Genomic DNA, 21,739 nt, shown 5'->3' with positions numbered 1-21,739 from the left:
GCAGAAGAACTTAGGGGCAGAGCCTCAGGCCAAAACCCCAGCATTCACTATGCCCAGGAGGCGTTTCTCATTCTGCTAAAGACTCCCTCCTTCAGCTCTAAAACAGGTTCCTAAACTTTGGTCCCTCAACCTCAGGATGTGTGGTGGATGCCTCAAAGAGACTCCAAGTAGAAACTGCACATGCCTTGGCCATGGTCCTCCAAGGTCCTGACATATAGTTGTGAACCAGTCTTGTTCTGATGTGACTTTGGGGAAGTTCAACCAGAGACAATGGCAACATCTTGGCCATAGCCAACTATAACATCTTCAGGGCCAGAGCCAACTGTAATACCATCCAGGCTAGAGTTAGCGACAGCATCTTTAAGGCCAGAGTCAACTGCAGCCATAGCAACCATAGTTGGAGCAAGAAAATAAATGATGAGTCATTAGACTCACAGATGACAGAATGTCCACAAATCTGTACCGAAATAAGAGCATGGGGGACGATTTCTGCACAGAATTTGTGGAGGTCATGGGTCACAGAGGTAGGCAGGACCCCTCCTCTTAGCCGAGTGCAGACTAAGATCTCGAACTGCATCACTCCCAGGCATGGCTCTTAGCTCCAGCTCCCGGGTTCTGCGACAGCAAGTGCCCTGGGAGGATGTGACAAGGATGACATGCCACCTCCATGCTTTCCCCCTGAATCTATAAGCCCTCTTTTTCTCTCTCCCAGGTGAGGGACATTCTGTAGCACCCTTCCCCGCCAGTGTTCTAGGAAGTCAGGATCTGTGACAAGGGATGCTGGTCACAGCTAGGAGAAGTCAAAGTGTGACCATTGGTATAGTGTGATGACCCAGGCGGGTGCTAAGACAGAAAAGATCTCAAGTAAAAGTGGGTGAAACTCAAATAAAGTATAGTTAACAGGACACAGTGGTTCCAGGTTCTGGAAGGGTAGCATCTTCTGGAACCATCTAAAACCATTCCAAAGTAAAACATTGGCTTAAACTGAAAGAAGTCATAGGCCACACCAGAACCTGAGCTGCCCAGTCCTGTACAGGCCCCTTCCACGGGAGGTGTCAGAAACACCCTGGATATGAAACCTTCAAAAAGAGGCATGAGCCTGGACAAACGAGACTCCATGCCTGTCCTTGGGTGGCATCAGTGTCCTGGGGACCTCATCACAGAGATCCAGTGGGAAAGTTGTCAGTGTGCCCACCTCACATAGCATAGTTCCTTGTCCTTCTCAGGAGGTGACAGAGATGGTGCCCACTGTGTGGAACTGACATGGCATACCATGAAAGCCCACAGCAGAGCTCCAGACAGGTCTGTGGGGTTGAGGTCAGCAGGATGTTTTCTCAGCTGCACGAGACAGGCAAGCATGCTTGCGGAAAAGAGAAAGACCTGTGGTGGCCTTGGCCTCCTGAGAGTTTTGTCAGCCAGATCCTGAGTCTGAACCAGGAAGGTCTAGACAGTGTGGAGCCTGGGAAGGACCTTGCAGGTCAGGTAAGGGGCAGGAAAGATTGGTGGTAGTGTCCAACACCAAGGAGGCTGGTGTTGAAGGCTCCTTTAGAAAATGTGACAGGGTCCTTGTGGATCATCAAGGTTACCACCCTGTGCCTCAGCTCCCTTGGTCTTGGCCTCTCTGATCAACTGAGGAACTGTAGCCCTCTTCAGTGAGTGCACCCATGTGTAGGAACTTCACTTATCACTTCAGAGAACATCACACTATATAAAGGTCAAGCCCTGGAGAGGATAGGAATGTTGGATCATTTTAGAATCCTCTGTCAGTTGGGCGACAGGGTAACAGAAATGACCATGAAGTCTAGATAGAAGAAAGAAAGGCGTGGTCATGTGTGGTTCTAGACTCAACAAGGCCAAGCCACAGAGGCTCAGCCCAGGGCTGCCAGCCAGTAGGGACAGTCTTCAGCCAGTGTGCATGACTTACAGTTGTGTTTTCAAAGCCGCCGTGTTTGTCATAACTTAAGTGACACATGGAGTCATGGTGTCATGCATAGGAGACTGTGGTTCCCATCTTCCTGGGGTGAGACCCCTGCTGTTGCCAGGAGGAACAGAGGCTCAGTGGATGCAGCCAGACAGAAGGCTCCATACAGTTCTAGAGCAAAATCTTTGAGTTCTCCAACTCCCCATTGGTGTTTGCAGGTGAATTCAGTGGCCATGCTCAGGCAGGAGAAGACTCCCAGAGTAGGAATCACGAGTCTCCTTTGGTGGCCACTTACTGGGCCCTCCCTGCCTGCCTGTGATGCTCCTGCTGTCTCCAGTCTACTCAGGCCTGGCTTCTGTCCCATTGGCGTTAGGGTCCAGCTGCTTGATCTCGCCATCCAAAGGCATGGTTCTCGCATCCAGGGAGCCCTTTCCTAGCCAGGCGATCAGGCACAGCCCTGCAGAGTTTCCCACGTCTAAAGGAAGGGAACGTTTGTGCCATGGGGTGTCCTGCTGTGAGCCGTGCTCCTCATCACGTGTCCAGTGCCACCGTGTTCTATCCATCACATCCTGTATTGGCGGGAGGTGGGGCATCCACTCAGGTATCTGATGGGTGATTTGATCATCTGACCTCCTTCACAAAACACAAAACATAGCTCCTGCTGAGACAGAGCTTGGAGGCAACAGAGTACCCTGATGCTCGTTTTGCTTGCCAGAAATAGCCTGTATCTAGGACTGTGGAAGTTGATGGTTGTTGACCCCCCAGTTTCCTACATGGGCAAAGTGTTTGTAAGAGATGCTTTTTGACCCCTTCCTACACCTTTGTCCCCTTCTCACAGTCAATTGGTGGAATCTCAAAGCAGTCAGGACCTTCCTGCATAAGTTACATCAGAGAGGCAGGAACTGTGAACCTGGGGTGTGTGTTCATACCCCAGGATCCTGGGCTCTACCCACCATCCACACACTAACACGCAGTTGGCCCTCCAATCACTGCCCCATTGTCCCTTCCACCTCCTGGGGCCAGGTACACTGCAGATCGGGGCAGAAGTCATAGAACCCAGGCTGGAAGACTCAGGTGTGGGCTTCCTTCAGGCAGGAGAGAGGGGGTTCATTGCAGACCAGCTCTTTTTGCCTGAAACCGTCTGCTTTGCTTTCTTGCCCCTCACCTGCTGCCTCTGCTCTTCCGTCTGGAGGCAGCGAAAGTGGCCGTAGCACCCCAAGTCTCTCGGTGCTCTCCGACAGCAGGCCTCCTTCCTCTACCTATCAGCAGGCGCCACGCCACTTCCACATCCCAGGTAGGTCCCCGTGTGCTTGTTGGTTCCTCATGTACCATTATGGCCACACTAAAGTTGTCAGAGCATCCCCAAACACCAAGCTTCCTTAAAAGTTACTCGGTGGAATAGGTTGCATGCCCGTTGTTTAGCACTGAGAAGGCAAAGGCTGGAGCAGCACAAGTTCAAGGCCAACCTGAACTAGAAAACTGCCTGGTGGTGGTGCACACCTTTAATCTGAGTTCTAGGCAAGCCTGATCTACAAAATGTGTTCTAGGACATCCAGGGCTGTTATACAGAGAAATCCTGTTTTGAAAAAAATAGCTCAGTGGTTAAGAGCTTTGCTTGCTCTTCCGAAGGTCCTGAGTTCAATTCCCAGCAACCACATGGTAGCTCACAACCAGCAGACATGCAAACAGAACACTGTATAAATATAATAAATAAATAAATCTTTTAAAAAATAAGGAAAATGTGGTACATTTACACAATGGAGTACTACACAGAAGAAAAAAATAATGACAGCTTGAATTTTGCAGGAAAATGGATAGAGCTAGAAAACATTATTTTGAGTGAAGTAACCCAAACACAGAAAGACAATTATCACATGTACTCACTCATAGGTGGTTTTTAAACATAAAGCAAAGAAAACCAGCCTACCAACCACAATCCCAGAGAACTTAGACAACAATGAGGACACTAAGAGAGACATATATGAATCTGATCTACATGGGAAGTAGAAAAAGACAAGATCTCCTGAGTAAATTGGGAGCATGGGGACCTTGGAGGAGGGTTGAAGGGGGTAGGGGAGAGGCAGGGAGGGGAGCAGAGAAAAATGTAGAACTCATTAAAAATCAATAAAATAAGAAAAATAATAATCAAAACAAAGAGGTTCTATCCCCAAACAATACAAAATCCTAATGCAATGGGTTTGTATGTCCCCTCAAACTGACATATTTGGGTTTTTCTCCAAGTCTCACAAATACCGAGAAAACGTTTTTTGTTCTGGATCAAGGTGGAGAAAAGGGGCTCCCCCAGCACCCCTTGTGACCCAAGGTTCTTGCTTGCCTCCTTCCCTGTTCACCTCTCTCCTTGTCCCCTTCCCATATGAGGTGGTGTCTAGAGTAGGGGATGCTTGGTGGAGGTGTGGGGCTCCAGCCTAGCCTGCTTTCTGTTTGTGAACTTTGTGGGTGATTCCAGGCTGGGTGAGCCAGGAGCTGACAGAAGCCATAGGGTGGAGAGCATTGCAGCTGCTTCCCTGCTTCCCCTCACGTTCTTTCCTTCTCTTTCCTTCTTCTTCCCAGACACTGGCGTAAAAGATAACATCTATAGGAAACCCCCTATCTACAAACAGCACGGTACGGTTGGTCTGTCGGGCTCTGCTGCCGTGCTTTGCCTGCATGCCTGTGCACCCTCTTGCTTCTGAATGCTTCCTTTGCTGTGTCCTGATCTGAGGCTTGGGGAGGCCCTGATGGCTGAACGTTAAATGCACACTCACTAGTAGGCTCCTGGGAGGTCACTTTTCACAGAAGGAGACATGTGGAGAGGCTAATGCATGGCACCTGGGGCGGGGGTGCGGCTGCTAGAACTAAGAACCTTTATTTTGTGTTTCTGATGCTACTATGGGGGTCCCAGTCTAAATGGCGAGGAACTGGGGGGCTTCTCACCCATGCCCTGACTCAGGCCTGATTTTGAAAAATAGTGACTTGGAACCAGCCGCAATTTAGGAAGGCTTTAGGTCCCATCTTTTGGGAATATCTGTGACAGAAGAGGATGCCTTGCCCTCAGCTGATGGGGTTCCTTGCATTGTGTGGGAGCTAGAGATGGTTGGTAGAAAGGGTATCTCTATCCCCCGACCCCCACATCTTTTCCACATGAACCTACCTGGGACAGATGTGCAAGGAAGAGGTTGCTTGGGCCATGCAGCAGGACTCTAGAAGAGGGAGAATGGGAACTTCTGGGTGAGCGGGGCAGGTCACCTCAGTACCATGAACCTCAGTTTCCTCGTCTGCAAACTGGACTCCTTTCCCACTGTGCCTTCCACCTCCTCACTGCCATTCCTGCCCCTTTGTCCCCTCATCCCTATGGGGTTGGATATGAGTTGCTCACAGAACCATTAGGGTGGAGATAGTTCTAAACTGTGAAGGGCTGCACGCAGCGTGGGGACTGTTATACCATCACTAAGATGCGAGGGAAGAGAGATTCCCACATGGACAGTTATTTTTCAGATGTGGCCAAGGAAAGCACCCCCTTGCATACTGACAAGCGGTAGCCAGCTTATTGGAGGCCTACTGTGTTGGGTTTTATTCCTCAGTGTGGAGAGAGGCCTGTGCTCTGTCTTTCCTCTTCCTCGCAGAGGGGAAGAAGGAAACTGAAGTCCTGGTTTCCAGAATCCAAGCAGAGAGCACACCTCTCCCCAGGAGATGGATGGGGACAGTTAGACTATGACACCTTTTACCAAGAAGAAAACCGTAGTCGTAAAAGTGGGGAAACAGGCCCAACCAAAGAAAAGAACACCCATTAGGTGACCCCTGCAGCACCATACTGGACAACCTTGGAGGAGGACCATGGGTTCTGTACCACCCAGAGCCCAGGAAAAAGACTGACTTACAGGGCCTTGATTAACCACTGTTACCTCTGCATCGCCACTAGGCAGCTTAACTGCGTGGTTAATACCCATGGTCCAGGCAGAGTTGGCCTCGGCACCTTGCCTTAGAAAGCCACTTTATGTAACTGACCAACTGTGTCTGATAGGATCAGACTGAGTCAGAGTGTTAGGGTTCAAATCTTTTACCTGAGCCTCTGGGGAAGATCAGGTTCCCAGTTCCCAGGCACCATCCTTGTCGTCTAGACATAAGACACTTACTGTTTGCAGGCCACTCCAGTGTGAAAGAACCATGCAGTTAGTTACCAAGTCTAGGATTCTGTACATTTTGTAAAGAAACAGATCTTGGCATGCACCACCTTGGCTAGGCATTCGGCAATGCAAACTCACGCCAGAATGCAGTGAGCTGTGCAGACTGCAAGTGACTCGAGAGCTTTAGCAGTACAGAAGCTCCTTAAAGACCCCTGGGAAATACAGATGTGCAGGGGTGCCTTTGGTTTCCAGTTCATGCAGAGACCATTGGTATGCACAAGGCCTCCCCACCCCTGATTACAGGTAGGACATGTGCATGCATGCCTTGTGCATGTATACCTGTGTACATGTACATATGTGTGTGTGCGCATGTGTGTGTGTAAGTGTGCGTGCACCGTTCTACCTCCACCAAGTGCTTGCTCCATCAAGGCAACTTGACCACGAGCCTTCCCCGAGGAGCTCTGGAGCCCGATCTAGGCATGGGCAGCAGTATTTTAATCCCCACTCCAGCTTGAAACAGCCCCTGCGAGATGACAGTGAATCACAAGACTGTTCCATTAGCTTAAGATCCTATATTTAACATGTCGCAAGCAGCCAAGCCTTTCCCCCAGATGCATTGGCTCACAGCGTTCAACTCTGTAGTCACTGGACACGGTTGCTGCTGGTTATAGTAGTGTTCTTCTCTGACGCCGGAGTCTCATTCCTGCTCTGAGAGCCATGAGGATGGCTGGGCCTCTGTGCCCACTGGTTGGAGGTGACACTTGGGGTGGAAAGCAGGATGCTTTTGAGTCCATGAAGCTCTCAGGACTGTGCGGCTGACTTCTGACCCAATCAGCTGCAGTTGTCTTTTTGTTTTTTTTGGCATTTTGGGAACAGTTAAGTTTTACTTGCTTAGTGTTTACTGGTTTTAAAGAGGAAGAAAAGAGATGAAGAAAAGTAGGAAGTGATGAAAATGGAGTAAGCAGGGGCAAAAGATAAGGAGCCGTCCATACCACCAGGCATTGCAAGGATCAGCTTGTAGTACCTGTCAGGAGGAGGAGGCACAGGGTCTTGGCAGCTGCTTGAGACAGAAGCTTCAGGATGGTCTGCAGCTCAAGAGAAGCTGTGGACTGTTTGTGTTGCCATGTGAAAGTGGCACCTCATGCCTGCAAACACACATACCTGCACATGTGTGTGCACACATACACTTGCCTGCACACATATACATACCTATGTGCACACATACACCTGTATTCACACATGCCTGTACACACACACACACACACACACACACACTTATACACACTTGCATGCAAACTCACCTACACAAACATATGTTGACTGAGTTTTCTGTCCCACCTGATCCCCGCAGCTGTTAAGTCCCAAAGAAATTATCCAGAGATCTACATTAGTTATAAACTGATTATACCATTAGCTCAGGCTTCTTATTAACTCTTATACTATATATTTGCCCATTATTCTTGTCTATGTTAGCCAAGTGACTCGGTACCGTATTCAGTGAGGCAGTCACATCTTACTTCTTCTGTGGATGGGTCACAACTGCAGACCAAGCTTTCCTCTTCCTAGAATTCTCTATTCTCATTGACTTGCTTCTACTTCCTGTCTGGTTGTCCCGCCTATACTTCCTGCCTGGCTACTGGCCAATCAGTGTTTATTTAAAATATAATTGACAGAATATAGATCATTGTCCCACACCACACATACACACCTGTGTGCACACATATACCTCCATTCACACACCTGCATACACACACATGCATGTATACATGTATAGAATCCAACCTTGTCACCTTGGGGAGGCAGTTATAGGTGAAAATACAGCCGTCCACATCCAGCTACTTAGCAGAGAGAAATGCTTTCTTCTTCAGGGTTCATCTCCTCCAGAATGGGATTAGGCCTGTGCCTCAGAGCTTTCAGGCAGTTTCTAAGAATGGCAGAGCTGCTTGACGGAAGGGGCTCTCTGGAGGCGGCCAGTCTCTCGGAGGAAAGAAGGCATCCACTTTTAGACTGTTTAGTTTGTTTTCCTGCCGCTGTGATAAGACAGCCTGACAAAGCGGCGGAAGTAAGAGGTTCTTTCCAGATCCCAGTTCAGGAGTGCCATCCCTCTCGGTAGAGAAGTCACAGTGGCGGGAAGCACCTAGTCATGGCATGGGTGCCACCAGGGAACAGGGCGTGTTGAAGGGCAGTGTTAGCTAGACTTCTCCTTTCTATACAGCTCAGAGAATGGTCACCCACGTTTAGCGTGGGTCTTCCTACTCCAGTTAACTTAATCAGCACCACCCTTCCTTCCCCAACGGGCATACCCGAAGCTAGCGATTCATCATAGATGCAGCTGGAATCACTTCCAAGGTGATTCTGGGTCCTCAGAGGTTGACAGTTTACAGTGATCATTACGACTGTCTAAGACAAATAGTGCTTCTTCAAAGACTTTTTAGACAGTTTGGCTGTCCAGGTCCAGAATGGAACTGCCATTTCACCAGGTTTACATTTGATTTCTAAGCAAGCATGAGCCTGGGACAGACATGAGTGAGTGGGGGAGGGGGCCTGGCCACCCGTGTTCTCAGGGTCACCATCCGAGTAGTAAATACATATCTATTCCCAGTTGTTTGGTCCCTGGTTGAAGATGGAAATAAGGGCTTGCTGTGACCCTCTGGGGTTTCTTCCCTGGAAGATTGAGTCTCACTTTGGTTTGGGGTCCTCTTCTGAGATATCATGAAAGACCAGGTATCAGGTAGGCTCTGTGCTCATAAAGAGTATTAGAAATTTGGTACCCCAGTGGGACATTCCTAGCAGAAGTTCTTGAGGGACATGGGACAGGAGTGTAGGAAGTCAGTCGTTCCAGAGAGGACTTTGACAAAGGCCTGTGGGCCTCAGAGGAGCTCCTGTGTGTGGTCTGGAGGACACGATGAGCCTCTTTCTCTGGAAGAGGGACAGTGGGTGGGAGAGGAGCCAGCAGGCAGAGGTGCCAGCTCTGTAGCTCTTCCTCCGATGCCACTGTCAGCTCTGGTAGCAGTCAGCAAACAGATGCCATTCCCCCAGCTTCACAGAAGGAAGCCCAGCGCCAAGAGATGCCAGAAGCTTTCACTAATTTATCTAAGGGGTGGGTTTTGAGCATCCACTGTGTGTTTGGCTCTCCTTCAGAGCTGGAGCCATAGAGATGGCCAAACATAGCCTGCCCTGTGAAGCAGAGTCCATAGAATTGCCCTGAGAACATATGATCAAGTACATCCTTGCCCTGCGAAGCTGAAAGTATATAATTGCTCCCAGTGTGTGTGCATGAATACATACACATATACACATACACATATGCACATACACACATGCACACACACACGCATGCATGCACATGTGAACATGTTCATTCTCTCTGATGTAATTCCAAAGCAATTTAAATTGTATGGGTTGATACATTGGGCAAGGTAAGAGAAGTCTTGCTCATGGGTCTCGTTTTCAGAAACCCAGTCTGGACATGAGTAGAGAAGTAAGACCCCCCCACCCCCGCCCTTCTGGAACCCTGAGGCCTGAGGAAAGACACCAAGCCCCAGAACCCCTCCCCATGTGTACAGAAACGCTGCCTACTAGTGATAGTACCAGCCAGGTGTGACTAGGGCCCAGCTATCAACATGTGTGCATAGACACAGCTTGACAGGGATGGCAGACAGAGTTCCAGGTGAGACTATCTGATGACCACAGACTATCTCTGAGCACAGTCAATAGTCCCCCGGAAGCCAGAGTTATAGAGGTATAGGTGCCACCAAAGACAAACTGCTTGACTCCCATGGAAGCTCTGGGCTGTGTGCATCCATCCACTTTCTGCGTCCACTGTTATGTTGGAGGTCAGGGTGTGAGACACTCTAGGAGGCACCAGGCACATCAGATGTGCTGTGACCTTGAGCATCTACTGGTTGCTCAGTGGGGAGGCAGATTTGTGTGCAGGTCCCTGTGAGCAAAGGCAAGGCCCTGGAATGTCTACACCTTGCAGAGAGAATGAAGTCAGTCAGCTGAGGCTGGAAAAAAAATGTCTGTTTTGTGTTCCTGTGCTCAGGACGGGGCAGGTGCAGGGGTGAGGCTGAAGGGCTAGGTGGCAGAGGCCCAATATAATGTGGTCAGGGCAGCGTGGATGAATGCATCAGTGAACAAAGAAATGGAGAAGAGGACAAAGAGGGGTATGCATGGGTGAGTGGGGGTGAATAGCTGGAGAGTTGTGGATAGGGGAGCTGGTTAGTGGATGAATGTTGGATAGAAGATAGAAGTAGGTGTATGGCTTAGTGGATAAGTGTGTGGTAGATGGATGGATAAATAGGTGGGTAGATTAGTGCATGGGCGGATGGATGGAGGAATTGATGCTTGGTGGGTATTGATAGGTGAATAGATAGATGATAGATAGATAGATAGATAGATAGATAGATAGATAGATAGATAGATAGATAGATAGACAGACAGACACCTTAGTGGATGGGTGGGTAGGTGAATGGATAAATTGGATGAATGATGGGTGGCTTAGTGGGTAGGTATAGTTACATGAGCAGAAGCATGGGTTAGTGTCTGGGTAGGTAGGTGGATGAGCAGGTGGTGGAAGGATAAGAGAGTAGATAGAAGTGAATAGATGGGCAGCCAGAGGAACACGTGTGTCACATGAGTGTGTTCAGATTTAAGTGAATTAGAGGAGGGAAGGAGGGAAGAGCTGCCTTCAGATTACCTTCAGGGTTGACTTCTTGCCGAGTCCTAGCCTTGCAGAGCTGTAAACCGGCCTTTGTATTCTCAGACACTGTCTCACCTAGTCCTCACAAATTAGAGGAGGTAGGGTGGCATTTTTCCCATTTTACAGATTAGGAAACTGAGGCTCCAAGTTGTTGTAGAAGCAACCTACAGACAGTGCAAAATACTTGGTGAATTTGGCTCTGGCCCGACAGAGCTTGTAGTGTTTACAGAGGACCCTTGTCAAGTCTCCACAGGACATTCTTCTCAGCAAGTGGAGGAGCATTCTGGAGCCCTGCATGGCACTATGCTGTAGCGTGTTGACTAGTGTGTTACCCGTGGCTATATGGAATCTTGAAAACCCATGGCCTGGGTAACTGGGGTGGGATCTCACAACCCTGAAGAGTCTCTGGCACAGGTGGTGGGGCATAGAAATCAGATCTCGGAGTGGCCACAGCTTGCTTGTCCCTGTGCCCTTGGCCAGCTGCTGAGAGTGCTGGTGTATTAGCCACATTCGGTGACAGCCATTGAGTAGCAGGAGTGATGCTGCCCATCCCTCTGGGTCCCTCCATTGACCCTCCCCAGCAGGTCTGTGGTTAATTCGCCCCTGTATGTGGAAAAAGCAGAGGGTTTATTTTCACCCCCAAAAATTAGTCTCTCCCTGGAAGAGACAGGCAGCTGCAGGGCAGGGAGACACAGAGTCCTTATGTCTAGGATGGAAGTACTCAGTTTACAATTTTGGCCCTATCTTGTCAAGGTCCTGTAGCCCAGTCCCCAATGTCCAAGCTCTCTGACCTGGTGTCAGTTTTGTCCTTGGTGGTGCAGGAGGCAGGGCGCTCCAAGAGACGGGCAGGGCTGAGCCCACCGCAGGCTGCAGGTAAGAAGCCCGCCTGCTCTCCTCCCTGAGCTGAGCCCTAGCTGGGGAGGACCCCAGGGCTTCCAGCCATTGCTGTGTGCACAGGGTTGGGGTAGGTCTTGGCAGGTCCTGGAACAGACCAGCATGCCTTGCATGGTTTCTCTGTTTACTCCTGGGAAAGGGTCAGCCCAGCGGGATGACAGAATGCTGCCCAGAGTCTCCTTGGTCAGCTGTCATGAGGGTGTGAACTCTTGCTCCAAGTGGGCTCTCCTCCGGGTGTACTGTCACCGGGTGCACTGTCACCGGGTGTACTGTCGTGCTTGGCTGTTTCTTGTGGGCTCCTCCCAGTGGCAGAGTTCAGGGCTGGGCAGGGAGAAGGTAGCTTAGTGGAACAGGCAGGGGAGACTTTGGACTTTGACTGTCTGAGTTCATGTCACCCTTAGCCCCCTCCCCTCAATCCATGCTGGCCCATGACCTCAGAGCAAGTCACCTCCCTGAACCTCAGTCTCTTGATCTATGAAATGGGCCAAATTCCAGTTTTGAAGAGTTCATGTTGGGAGAGAAGCAGTTGATACCCAAGAAGCATGCAGCTGTGGCTGGCACCAAGGGCTCTGAGACTGAGACCTCTGTCCCTTCAGGGTCCCCCTCACAAGGTCAAAAGTATGCCTATCAAATCCAAGTGAAAATGTGACTTCGTCTGAAAATGTGACTCCATTTCTCCTGGCTGGAGGTGTGGCTGGAGCTTGCGAAGAGGTGTCACTTTGCTCGGGACACGCCCACCTTCTGGGCCCTGTTCCTGAGGAGGTAGCTCTAGTGCATCCTGGTCTGAGAAAGGCGCTCATTCTGTTGTCCTTTTCCTTGGTTTTCTTTGACTTTGGAGCATGATGTAAAGCAGGGCCCCCAGGACAAACATGGCGAGCTGCCTTTACAAACGGATTTTTTCCTTCCAGCCACCAGGCGATTGGAGGTGGAGGACAGCAGTTTTGATCAGGACAGCAGGAAGGTAATGAGGTGGACCACGTTCCTGCAGGGTGGGACAGCCCCTCCAGCTGGAGCTCCAGTCCTCTTACTCTGCCCCTGGGGTCCTGGGAGGCCCAGGGTGGGAGCCACCCCCACCTGCCTCCTCCTGCACTCAATGTGAGCACATTCTCTGCTAGTGTCCTGGCTCTGCCGTGCAGCCAGGACATAGCTCTGGGACTGAGGAGGTGTGAACACTGCAAAGGAAACAAACCCAGTACACTCTGGGGTATTAGACATGAAGGCGCTAGAACAGCTTGGCGGGTGTTTTTTTATACATGGCCAGAGAGTAGAAGGTAGTAGACCTTACTGATATACTTCTTTGATGTGGCCTTGCTATGAAAACGACCAGAGAGGATGTGAGGGCAGGGGCATCATAGAAACAGGCTGTGAATAGCATTTGGCCATTTCTTCAGATGTTTCACAAACTTTCAGAGTGTATGTATGAGACACCCTTAATAGCAAGGCTGGTATTAAAAGCAGCGGGGTCGGCTTGTGAAGTAGAAGTACAGAAGCTACTAGAAGGTTCTGGTGAGGTGTTTTCACCATAGCAGATGACTTCAGTGTTCCCGTAACCTTCTGTTCCTCTGCAGAAGACTACCTGGCTGCTCCTCAAAGGGGATGCAGACACCAGAACGAATTCTCCAGACCTGGACAGTCAGTCTCTGTCCCTCAGCAGTGGGGCTGAGCGGGAACCTCTGCCAAGGATGCCTGGGGACAGCCTCTACTCACGTGAGTGGCTCCTCTGATGTGCACTGGACACTGCCAGCCAAGGGCCCCTACTGAGTGGGCCCTGAAATCTCAGCTTTCCTCCCTGAAAACACTAAAACCAAGAGATAGCACGTAATCCAAGCATTTGGAAGACTGGGGCAGAAGGATTGCTGTGAGTTTAAGACCAGTCTGAGTTGCACAGGGAGACTCTGTCTCAAAAATAAAAATTAAAACCAAAATCACCCAAAGATCATTCAAATGTGAATCAAGCCAGCTAAAGAAAGGTCTGAGCCCTGGCCTCATCCACCACCTCTGCAGTGACGCAGCTAACTAGTGTGCTCACAGTGCCCCCTCGTGGCTTTCTCCGAGCTGGCAAGAAAGCAAAGAGAACAGCACTCAGGGCCTCTTTCCCTGGGTGGGTGGGGGCTGATGTGGTCATGGTCAGGAGGCGAGTCCAGACCTGGAACTGGTACAAGGCACTGTCCCAGTCCCTATGACATTCCTGAGCAAAGCACTTGGAGATTCTAGGAGATATGTCCTGACATCACAGGTCACAGCTGATGTCTGCCTAGCCTTGGGGGTGTTGTGAAGTCTGGCTTGGGGGTGGTTCTCAAGAATGGAGTGAATTGCCCATTGCATTGTTCACTGAAGATGCTGTAGGTCACAGGCAGAGCCAGCACAGGATTGCAGGCAGACTCAGGTTCTCCCAGAAGCAGTCTCTGGTATCTGCTGAGCAGGGGGTGAGGGCGGCTTGTTTTCTGTGGCTGTGGTTGGAAATGGAGGTCATGAGAATCTCTGTGGTGTAAAAAAGCAGAACAAGCACCTGGCGTCATGGTGGCACCAACTCTGGGTGTAATCTGGGCTCTCTGATGACTGACGGTGATAGAGACCAGAGCAGCAATGCTGACTCATTAGTCCCTGGGCGTGCAAGAGGGCTTTGACAGGCAGTCAGTAAACAGCCGGGCTGTTCCCACCCACCTTCCCTCCTGACCATGGATGGCACTCTCTGACCACTGCACACCGGAGGTGCCCTGCAGCAGAGAGAGGAGTGGAGAGGCAGGCTGCCGGACACTGACTAATTGGCAATGGGACTGCTGTTTCGTGTGCAGCCTTTGTAAGCAGATGAGGTCCCTTGGGATCTCAGACCAGGCACACAGGCTGATGTGAACATGGGAGGGCCCCATAGGTCTGGGTCCTCCTGTAGGTTCTTTTAGGGGAAGAGCTAGCTGAAGGCATGATGAGAGGAGGTGGAGATCCCTCTTGCCTGCCCGGGCCTGCTGGGGTAGCCACATACCATCCCTTAGTCCTCTGTCCCAAGAGTCTCTGCCCCAGATGCTGTCCTCCTGCTGGCTGTGCATGAATGTTTTGTGGTACCTGAGTAATGGAGGCCCCTTCACAGAGCAGGGCGCAAGGGTTACTCATAGCTCTCACTGCCCCGTGTGGTGTCTTGGCATCCAGGCATTAGCTGGGGGCCAAAAATTTATGTTGGTATTTCAGGATGGTGCGTTCCAGTTTCTGGTCTTTGTTCTGTTAGGGAAGTACCCGGTTCCATTCCCGTTACCTCACCCAGACTCTCCCTGTGTTGTCCAGCCTGTGCCCTCAGCAGTTCCCACTGGAATGTATGGACTGCCTGTGGCTCAGGAATGAGGGAGCAGGGATGCAGTGAGGGAGGAAGCCGAGCTATAGATGGTACCTCTCAGGGTCCCACTTCTGCTCTCACCATGCTGTGCGGCCCGTGCATGGGCCCTCCACCTCCTGCGGTTCTTTCTCTTCTGCAGATGCCAGAATGAAGCTGTTCATTCCAGGCACTTTTGAGTAGGGTGGTCTCTGTGAGGCAGGCTGGTCCAGGTGTCTTCACTGGTCACCCCCACAGTGACAAGGACTTGCCTGCCATCTCATTCCTCTGCTGCATCCCTGCAGCCAGCCATCATGAATGGTGTGGACAGGAAGTAGCTGTTGTGTGGGTGCACCTGGCCTGTGGGAACCCAGTCACCTGTGCTTGAACCCAAGTCACCTGTTATGTGCCTCTGCTTCTGCCTCTGCTTCCCCCTGGTGTCCTGACTTTAGATTTCTTGAGTAGGAAGCCCACAGGGTCGAGCATCACACCTGTGCCTTTACCTCCATCCCAGCGGTGCTGCACCGTCCCACGGGGCAGCAGTTCTCTGCCAGGCTCTACTGCCCTATCAACGGGCATGTGTTTTATTACAGATGTGCCTGCCTTCCTTCTGTATCCTATGCAGGTGCTTCCTGGCTCTGCGCAAGTGCTCATTAAAGTCTTCCAAATCTGCACAAAAGGGAACAAGGTTAGCTTTTCTCATAAGAAGAGGGCTTGAAGGCCTTAAAGAGAGACTCTATGCCCCGAGTCTCCTCCCTAGCTTGCACCCCGTGGACACATGTCCTCTGGGTCCCACATTCCTGACCTGTCCTGTCCTGTCTTCTTTTTTGTGGTTCCTTATGCACAGATGTGAATACAAACGTGCACACACAAACACAAGCATGATAGTGGTTTAATTCAAGTACTGGGGCTGTAGAAGACACTGCCCGGGGGTTTCTGTGGTCCCTAGCAAGGCCCCAAAGTTTCCAGAGAGTAAACCCAAGCCCCTGTTTTATATCACCAGGTTGAAAGGAAGGTAGGAGGAGTGGGTTCAGGGTGGCTTGGGTCTTGGGGCTTGGAGATAAATGAGTCTCTTTGACTTAGCATCCAGGAAGTACAGGGAAGTCCTCAGCAGAGGCCACTTCACCCCAGACTGGCCTGTGCCTTCACTGTTGCTGTCACCTCTGTGTTCTCCAAAATGAGGCCCCTGTAGAGTGTGGAATGATGGAATGTGCCAGTCTCTGCTTCTTAGCTCATTGTCCTCCCTCTCAGCCACTCAGCAGCAGCCAACTAGAGGACAGGTTTCTGTGACTGTCTTCTTCTCAGAAGGAAGAAGGAAGGAAGGAAGGAAGGGAGGGAGGAAGGAAGGAAGGAAGGGTAGGTGGGTCAGACTTTCCCTCCTCCCTTTGACTCCCCCAGAGTTCACGGTGAGAAAGAGCTGCCCCACATTCCTTTGCCTGTGGTATGGAGAGCAGGCTCCTTATGACCTGTCAGTCTCCTTGGAGTACTGAGGGGGCGGCCAAGCACCTGGTGGTAGAGCTGTGACTGAGACCCCTAGGCAGCAGAGTCTGCAGATATCAGAACTGGAAGATCTTTGGCATTTCGGGTGCCAAATCAGGGTCCAGATGGGCAGGAGCAGTCCAGCAACCAAGCACAACACTTTCTATGTCCCAACCCTGTTCTGGGTGTGGAACCAAAGCAGGACCTGAAACAGAAAAGGCCTCTGTCCTGTGGCATTGCAGTGAGGTGGTGCAAGTCAGGTGGCATATATAGGTCAGTTGCTAGGGCATGCTGGGAAATGTGCCGTGGGAATATAAGAAGTCCTTGGGGAGGAGGCCACTGTCCAGCAGGCCTCAAGATGTGGTCCTGAAAGCAATGAATGCTTGGGAAGGGATGATCCAGCTGAGGGTTGAGGCAGGGCTAGCAAATTGTGTGACCATGTCATTACTACCAGCCCCCATCCCACCCTGTGCAATGACAGCCCCAGAGGACTTTAGCTTTCTCCCATGAGCTAGGACCCAGTTGGATGGATGGTGATGGCTGCCAGCATCTGCGCTAGGGAGGTATCTGGGCAATGCATGGCATATATGAAGGTTTGGAGATTGACTTCTGCAGAGTTCCAGGAAGACAGGCACAGCGGTATAGTGTGAGAGGGACTAGCCAGACCCAAGATGGGAGCAGGCATTGCTTTCACAAAAGAACTGAAGGCAATTAATATGTCCAGGAAACCACAAGAGGAATGGACACAGAGCTCAGAACCTGTATCTGGGCCCAGCGGGTAGAGCCCTAGCAAGGCACTCCTGAGTGACCTTGGGTCCCTAGCAAGCCTCCTTGGTATGAGATTTCCTTATATGCAACAACAAGAATGATCTGGGAACCTGCAGGATGAGGGGCTGGCACCTGGGCATGCAGTCCTGTGAGGACATCCGGGTGGAACTCTCAGACTCACATGCCAGGTTGCAGCAAGACTGCAGCTGCCAGCTCAAGCCTGTTCCACCAGCGTCTGCTTCTACAGCCTAAAGCGCACCTGTTCAGGGCCATTGAATGCTGCTGTTCAGAGTTGAGAGGAGCTACCCTGCACAGAGCAGGCAGTGCCGCTCACGTGCTGGACCCCAACAAAGGCATGGTGGCCTGCTGTGGCTTGCTGGTCAGCTGTCAGAAGAATGTTCTCAGGTGTTGTGAGAAGCCTGCACCTCCCACGGCACCAAGAATACACCCTGTCTCTCTCAGTCACTTGTCTTGAGTCTTCAGTGGCTTCCCTGACCTTTTATGAGCCATCTTGGAAGAGGACAGAGCCAAGAACAGAGCCAGCTTCAAGAGCAGTCAGCAGCTTTATAGTGGCTGTGGGTGGCCTGAGAGCTGGCGCAGGAGTGTGTGGTTAGGCTAAGCCTGGCCTAGCCCAGGAGTTAGTGGGGTGTCCAGTGCCTAAAGGGCCTGATTTAACCTAGGATCACAAGTACACAGCTGGGAACTTCTTGGGGGTCCTCTGTCCTCTGTACCTGTCCCTTCTTGTGCACACCCACTTCTCAGTCATATCCGCATTTGGCCACACACTCTTGAAGGCATCTGACCATATCAGATATGCAGGTCTCTAGAAGGCCTGCTAGGGTCATTTGATCTTTATACAGGTCACTTGATCTGCCTAGGCCCCAGCTCCCTTGTGTCGAAGGCACAGAGGCCCTTGAGCACAGAGATGGCACTCTGAATGTGTGAAGGGATTTTAAATACAAAATTTATCTGTTCTACTGTACACGACACTCTGGAACCTTTAAAAATAACACAATAGTCGATCCCTCCCTCAGAGAGATTGAATGTGACAAAACCTAGATATCAACTCAGAGGACAGGAACACCTATGGTAGACACACCTGTGGAACTTTCCCTGCTAAGTATACCTGAAAGAAGGGGGCTATAGCAGAGCAATCAGTCACAGGATGGGAAGGAGGAGGAGGCTGGCCGCCCCTGCAGTGGCACGGGCTGGGGATGGAGCCTGCAGGGAGGTGGTCCAGGGAGATGGTCTTTGTTTATCACTAGCATCTTCTGCCTCCCAGCTGGTGGGACAAACAGACAGGGAGCTCTATCAGTGATCGTGGTGGGCACCAGCAACCCCAGGCAATTCAAGGAGGATGGAGTAGCTTATGAATCACTCTGAAAAACAATGATTACGGGAATCAGTCTGTGTGCCTGGTCCCGTGCACTGGGCCCAACAGAACTGTGCTATGCCAAAATGTAAGACTACCCAAGATCCCTTCTCCTCTCACAGCAACCGAATATCCAGGACTCAATCAAAAGATGATTTGCAACACCCAGAACTGTGGCGTTAGTGTTGGAATGAGAAAGAGTCCCCAGACCAGACCACTGGCGAGAACTGGTGTTGACATCATCTGACAGGGATTCTACGACATCTGTCGTAAAGATGCTCCAGTCGGCAGCTGTGTCGAAACTGGAATAGAGAAAAGGTCTCACAGAAGAAACACAAATTACTTCGAAAAGGAATCAACTGGGAATTGGCATTGAACTGCAAAGTAAAATAATGAAAAACCTGTGGCGTGGGTACAGGGACAGAATAACTGATTCCTACAGCAGACGTCAGGGTCTTCATTCCAATGTGGACAATGGAGAGAAGGAAAGCAAGCACCAGGGACCTGGGAAGTAGTGCCTGTGTCTGTGAATTCCCTGAAGGGGAGAAAGAATGGGTTAGAAACGTTCAAAGCGACAATGGCTGAAAACATGGCAGACTTGGCAGAAGATGTAAGCCTGTGAGGTCATGTGACCGAGTGAACCCCGAAGGAGATCAATCATAAAAGTCCACACCAAGACATGCTCCTAAACTTTGAACACGAAGGTTTTAGAAAAACAAAATTCTTGAAAGTCCACAGTGAGGAGAGCGATGTCATCTACAGGAAGCTCTAGTTGGTGGCAGCCAACTCCACTTGGAAACAACAGGGACCCGAAGCGAGTGGCTTGTCTTCCTGTGCTAATGGGAGGTCTGTCTGTGAGTTCTCCGTTCAGCGGGACTGTACTTCGGGATGGAAGGCCCAGGGACCTTCCCAGGTGGGGGAAAGCTGAAAGGAGTTGTCACCTTAAAGAGTGGTTAAGGGACCTTCTCCAGAAAGAAGAGAAGTGCACAGGCTCAGAACCTCAGAAAGGGAAAAGTCTGGGCATAGAGGGTGGGATAGCATGGCCACCAATCCCCTTCTCAAGTTTCTTTCTTTAAAACGTGTTTTATGTATATGGATGTTTAGCCTGCATGTATGTCTGTGCACCAGTGGGCACACAGTGCCCACAGAGGCCAGAAAAGGGTGTTACATATGGTTGTGAGCCACCATGGGGTACTGGGAATCAAACCCCAAAGCATCTCTTCACCCCCATCTTTCCAACTTAAAGGGAAAAGTATGACCAGGGCTGGAGAGGTGGCTCCGTAAGTGCATTGCTCTCTTGCAGAGGGCAGAGCTCAGGTGCCAGGACCCACACTGAGCAGCCCACAACTACCCACAACTCCCACTCCAGGGCCTCTGACCTCCTCTTCTGACCTATGGGTACCAGCACTGACCATGCTCTTACCCTTTTTCCTCTCCCACGCTCATACACATAATTAAGAATAAAATGATTTTTAAAAATTGCTCAGCCCTGTCTGGGACAGTTGTTAGGGAGGTGGGAGACACATGTGGCCTGTGGAAAGAAGGTTGTCACTGCATGGGAGAGGTTGAATATTGAGCCTGGGAAGGCCATGTGCAGTCCCTGACTAGAGAGCCAGAAACACAGTTGAGACATTTGCTGTTATTGCTCATCCAAAGGGCCTGGGGGGCTTGCAGAATCATAGGCTTCTGATGCAGTAGGGTCTGAGCGGAGCCGAATCTGTGTGAGAATCCACACAACAGACACGTTCTTTATTTTTGCTAGCCTCCTCTTGGAAGGGAACGACATCTAGCACCTTCAGCTCTCTTCGGCTCCTGACTTTCCTCAGTGGGTCCCTTGGGAGGAGGTCCCACAGGGCACCTTGAGGTAATGCCTAACCCGGCATGCTCAGCAGCAGGGCAGACAGGACAGGTGGCAGCTTTGTCCCTGGTACTCATGTCAGACACCTCGGTGTGAATGCTGTGGGGTATGGCCCATAGCCCCCCTGACCCTTCCCTGGCTTCCTGGGAGCTCCCATGACATTTGGCTTCATGCTAGTGAGGATCGAGGACCCCTGTGTCTCTGCCTGGCCCATTCCATTTAAAGAGAAGCTAGTAATCACTATTTGGACTTGAGATTCACCAACCTCAAAGATCCCCAGCCCCATTTGACTAGGGGGTGGCCTGTGGTGGCCGACAAAGTACAGGATGACCACAGTCATACCTAGCCTAGGACGTCTGAATCTGGGCAAGGAGTTAGGCATGGGTGGTGTGATACTGAGGTTTTTCCTGAAGTTGGGTACCAGCTGGGCTGGGCCCCATTTCAATGATGTTCCTGGTGATAATAACTGGCTCAGATGTTTCCCCCCCCACACCGTGTTTTGGGGATAGCAGGTCACAAACAAGGCAGGCAGATTATCTTTAGGGGCCTCTGCTTATTCTCAGCTGCCAGTCTTGTCTCTATTGGAAGCGTCATGGGTCCTGCCCTTGCCTGGCCGGGCTGAGTGCGTGACAAGGCTGTGCTGTGTCTGTTACAGGCTTCCCTTATTCCAAACCCGACACTCTCCCAGGACCCAGGAAGGATGGCCTGGACCTCCGGGTAGGTACTTGGACCCTCCCTACCTGGGGGGCACTAACCATCACTTGCTGCCTACCCGCACTTGTCCCCATGGCTTTGTGACAGCCAGAAAAGACAGGAATCCTGCTCGCCCATCTGCCTTTGCCTGACGCCCTGCCCAGATGCTGCCACCGTAGCCTTTTCCACACCAAGAGTGACAGGACCGCACCTGGCTGTACTCTGGCTTCTCTCTGCTGTGTCCCAGAAGCCAGAGTCCCCAGTGTGTAAGGCAGGGGAGATATCGGTCACCCAGAGTGACGAGGACTGCTTTGAGATGCTCTTCAGCCTTGCCTCCTTCTCTAGCGGCTAGATCCAGCCAAATCTGGAATGTTGGAGTGTTTCTGTGCCCGTGGCGCCATAACCGTCCCATGTCACTAACGTGTGGTCACAAGGAACGTGTCTTTATTGCATTTCTAATTTCAAGACCCATGAATGCAAGTGCAGGAGGGCTTCAGCCTGCCTCCCCGAAGAGAGCCTGGCATGTGTCCTGGTCCAGTGTCCTTCATGAGAGCCTATAACCATATAACCATGTTGGCTATCAAAGAAGGCTGGGGTGTCCTAATGACCCAGAACCCCCAGGCCCCA

At 51.0% G+C, this 21,739-nt stretch overlaps 1 protein-coding gene across 1 annotated transcript in view; it reads left to right on the top strand.

Annotated features, from left to right (window-relative positions):
• The window catches only part of Ablim2 (actin binding LIM protein family member 2), a 98,256-nt gene that overhangs the window by 57,656 nt on the left and 18,861 nt on the right, over window positions 1–21,739 (top strand). The window contains exons 14-18 of the mRNA XM_087909093.1: window positions 3,114–3,215; window positions 4,493–4,546; window positions 12,550–12,602; window positions 13,210–13,348; window positions 21,075–21,136. Coding sequence (XP_087765219.1) covers window positions 3,114–3,215; window positions 4,493–4,546; window positions 12,550–12,602; window positions 13,210–13,348; window positions 21,075–21,136 — 410 coding nt within the window. The remainder of the gene's footprint in view (window positions 1–3,113; window positions 3,216–4,492; window positions 4,547–12,549; window positions 12,603–13,209; window positions 13,349–21,074; window positions 21,137–21,739) is intronic.

Source organism: Myodes glareolus, chromosome 8 (genome assembly GCF_982192425.1).
Source record: "Myodes glareolus chromosome 8, mMyoGla1.1, whole genome shotgun sequence".
NCBI lineage: Eukaryota > Metazoa > Chordata > Mammalia > Rodentia > Cricetidae > Myodes > Myodes glareolus.
This window is presented reverse-complemented; position numbering and strand designations above follow the sequence as displayed.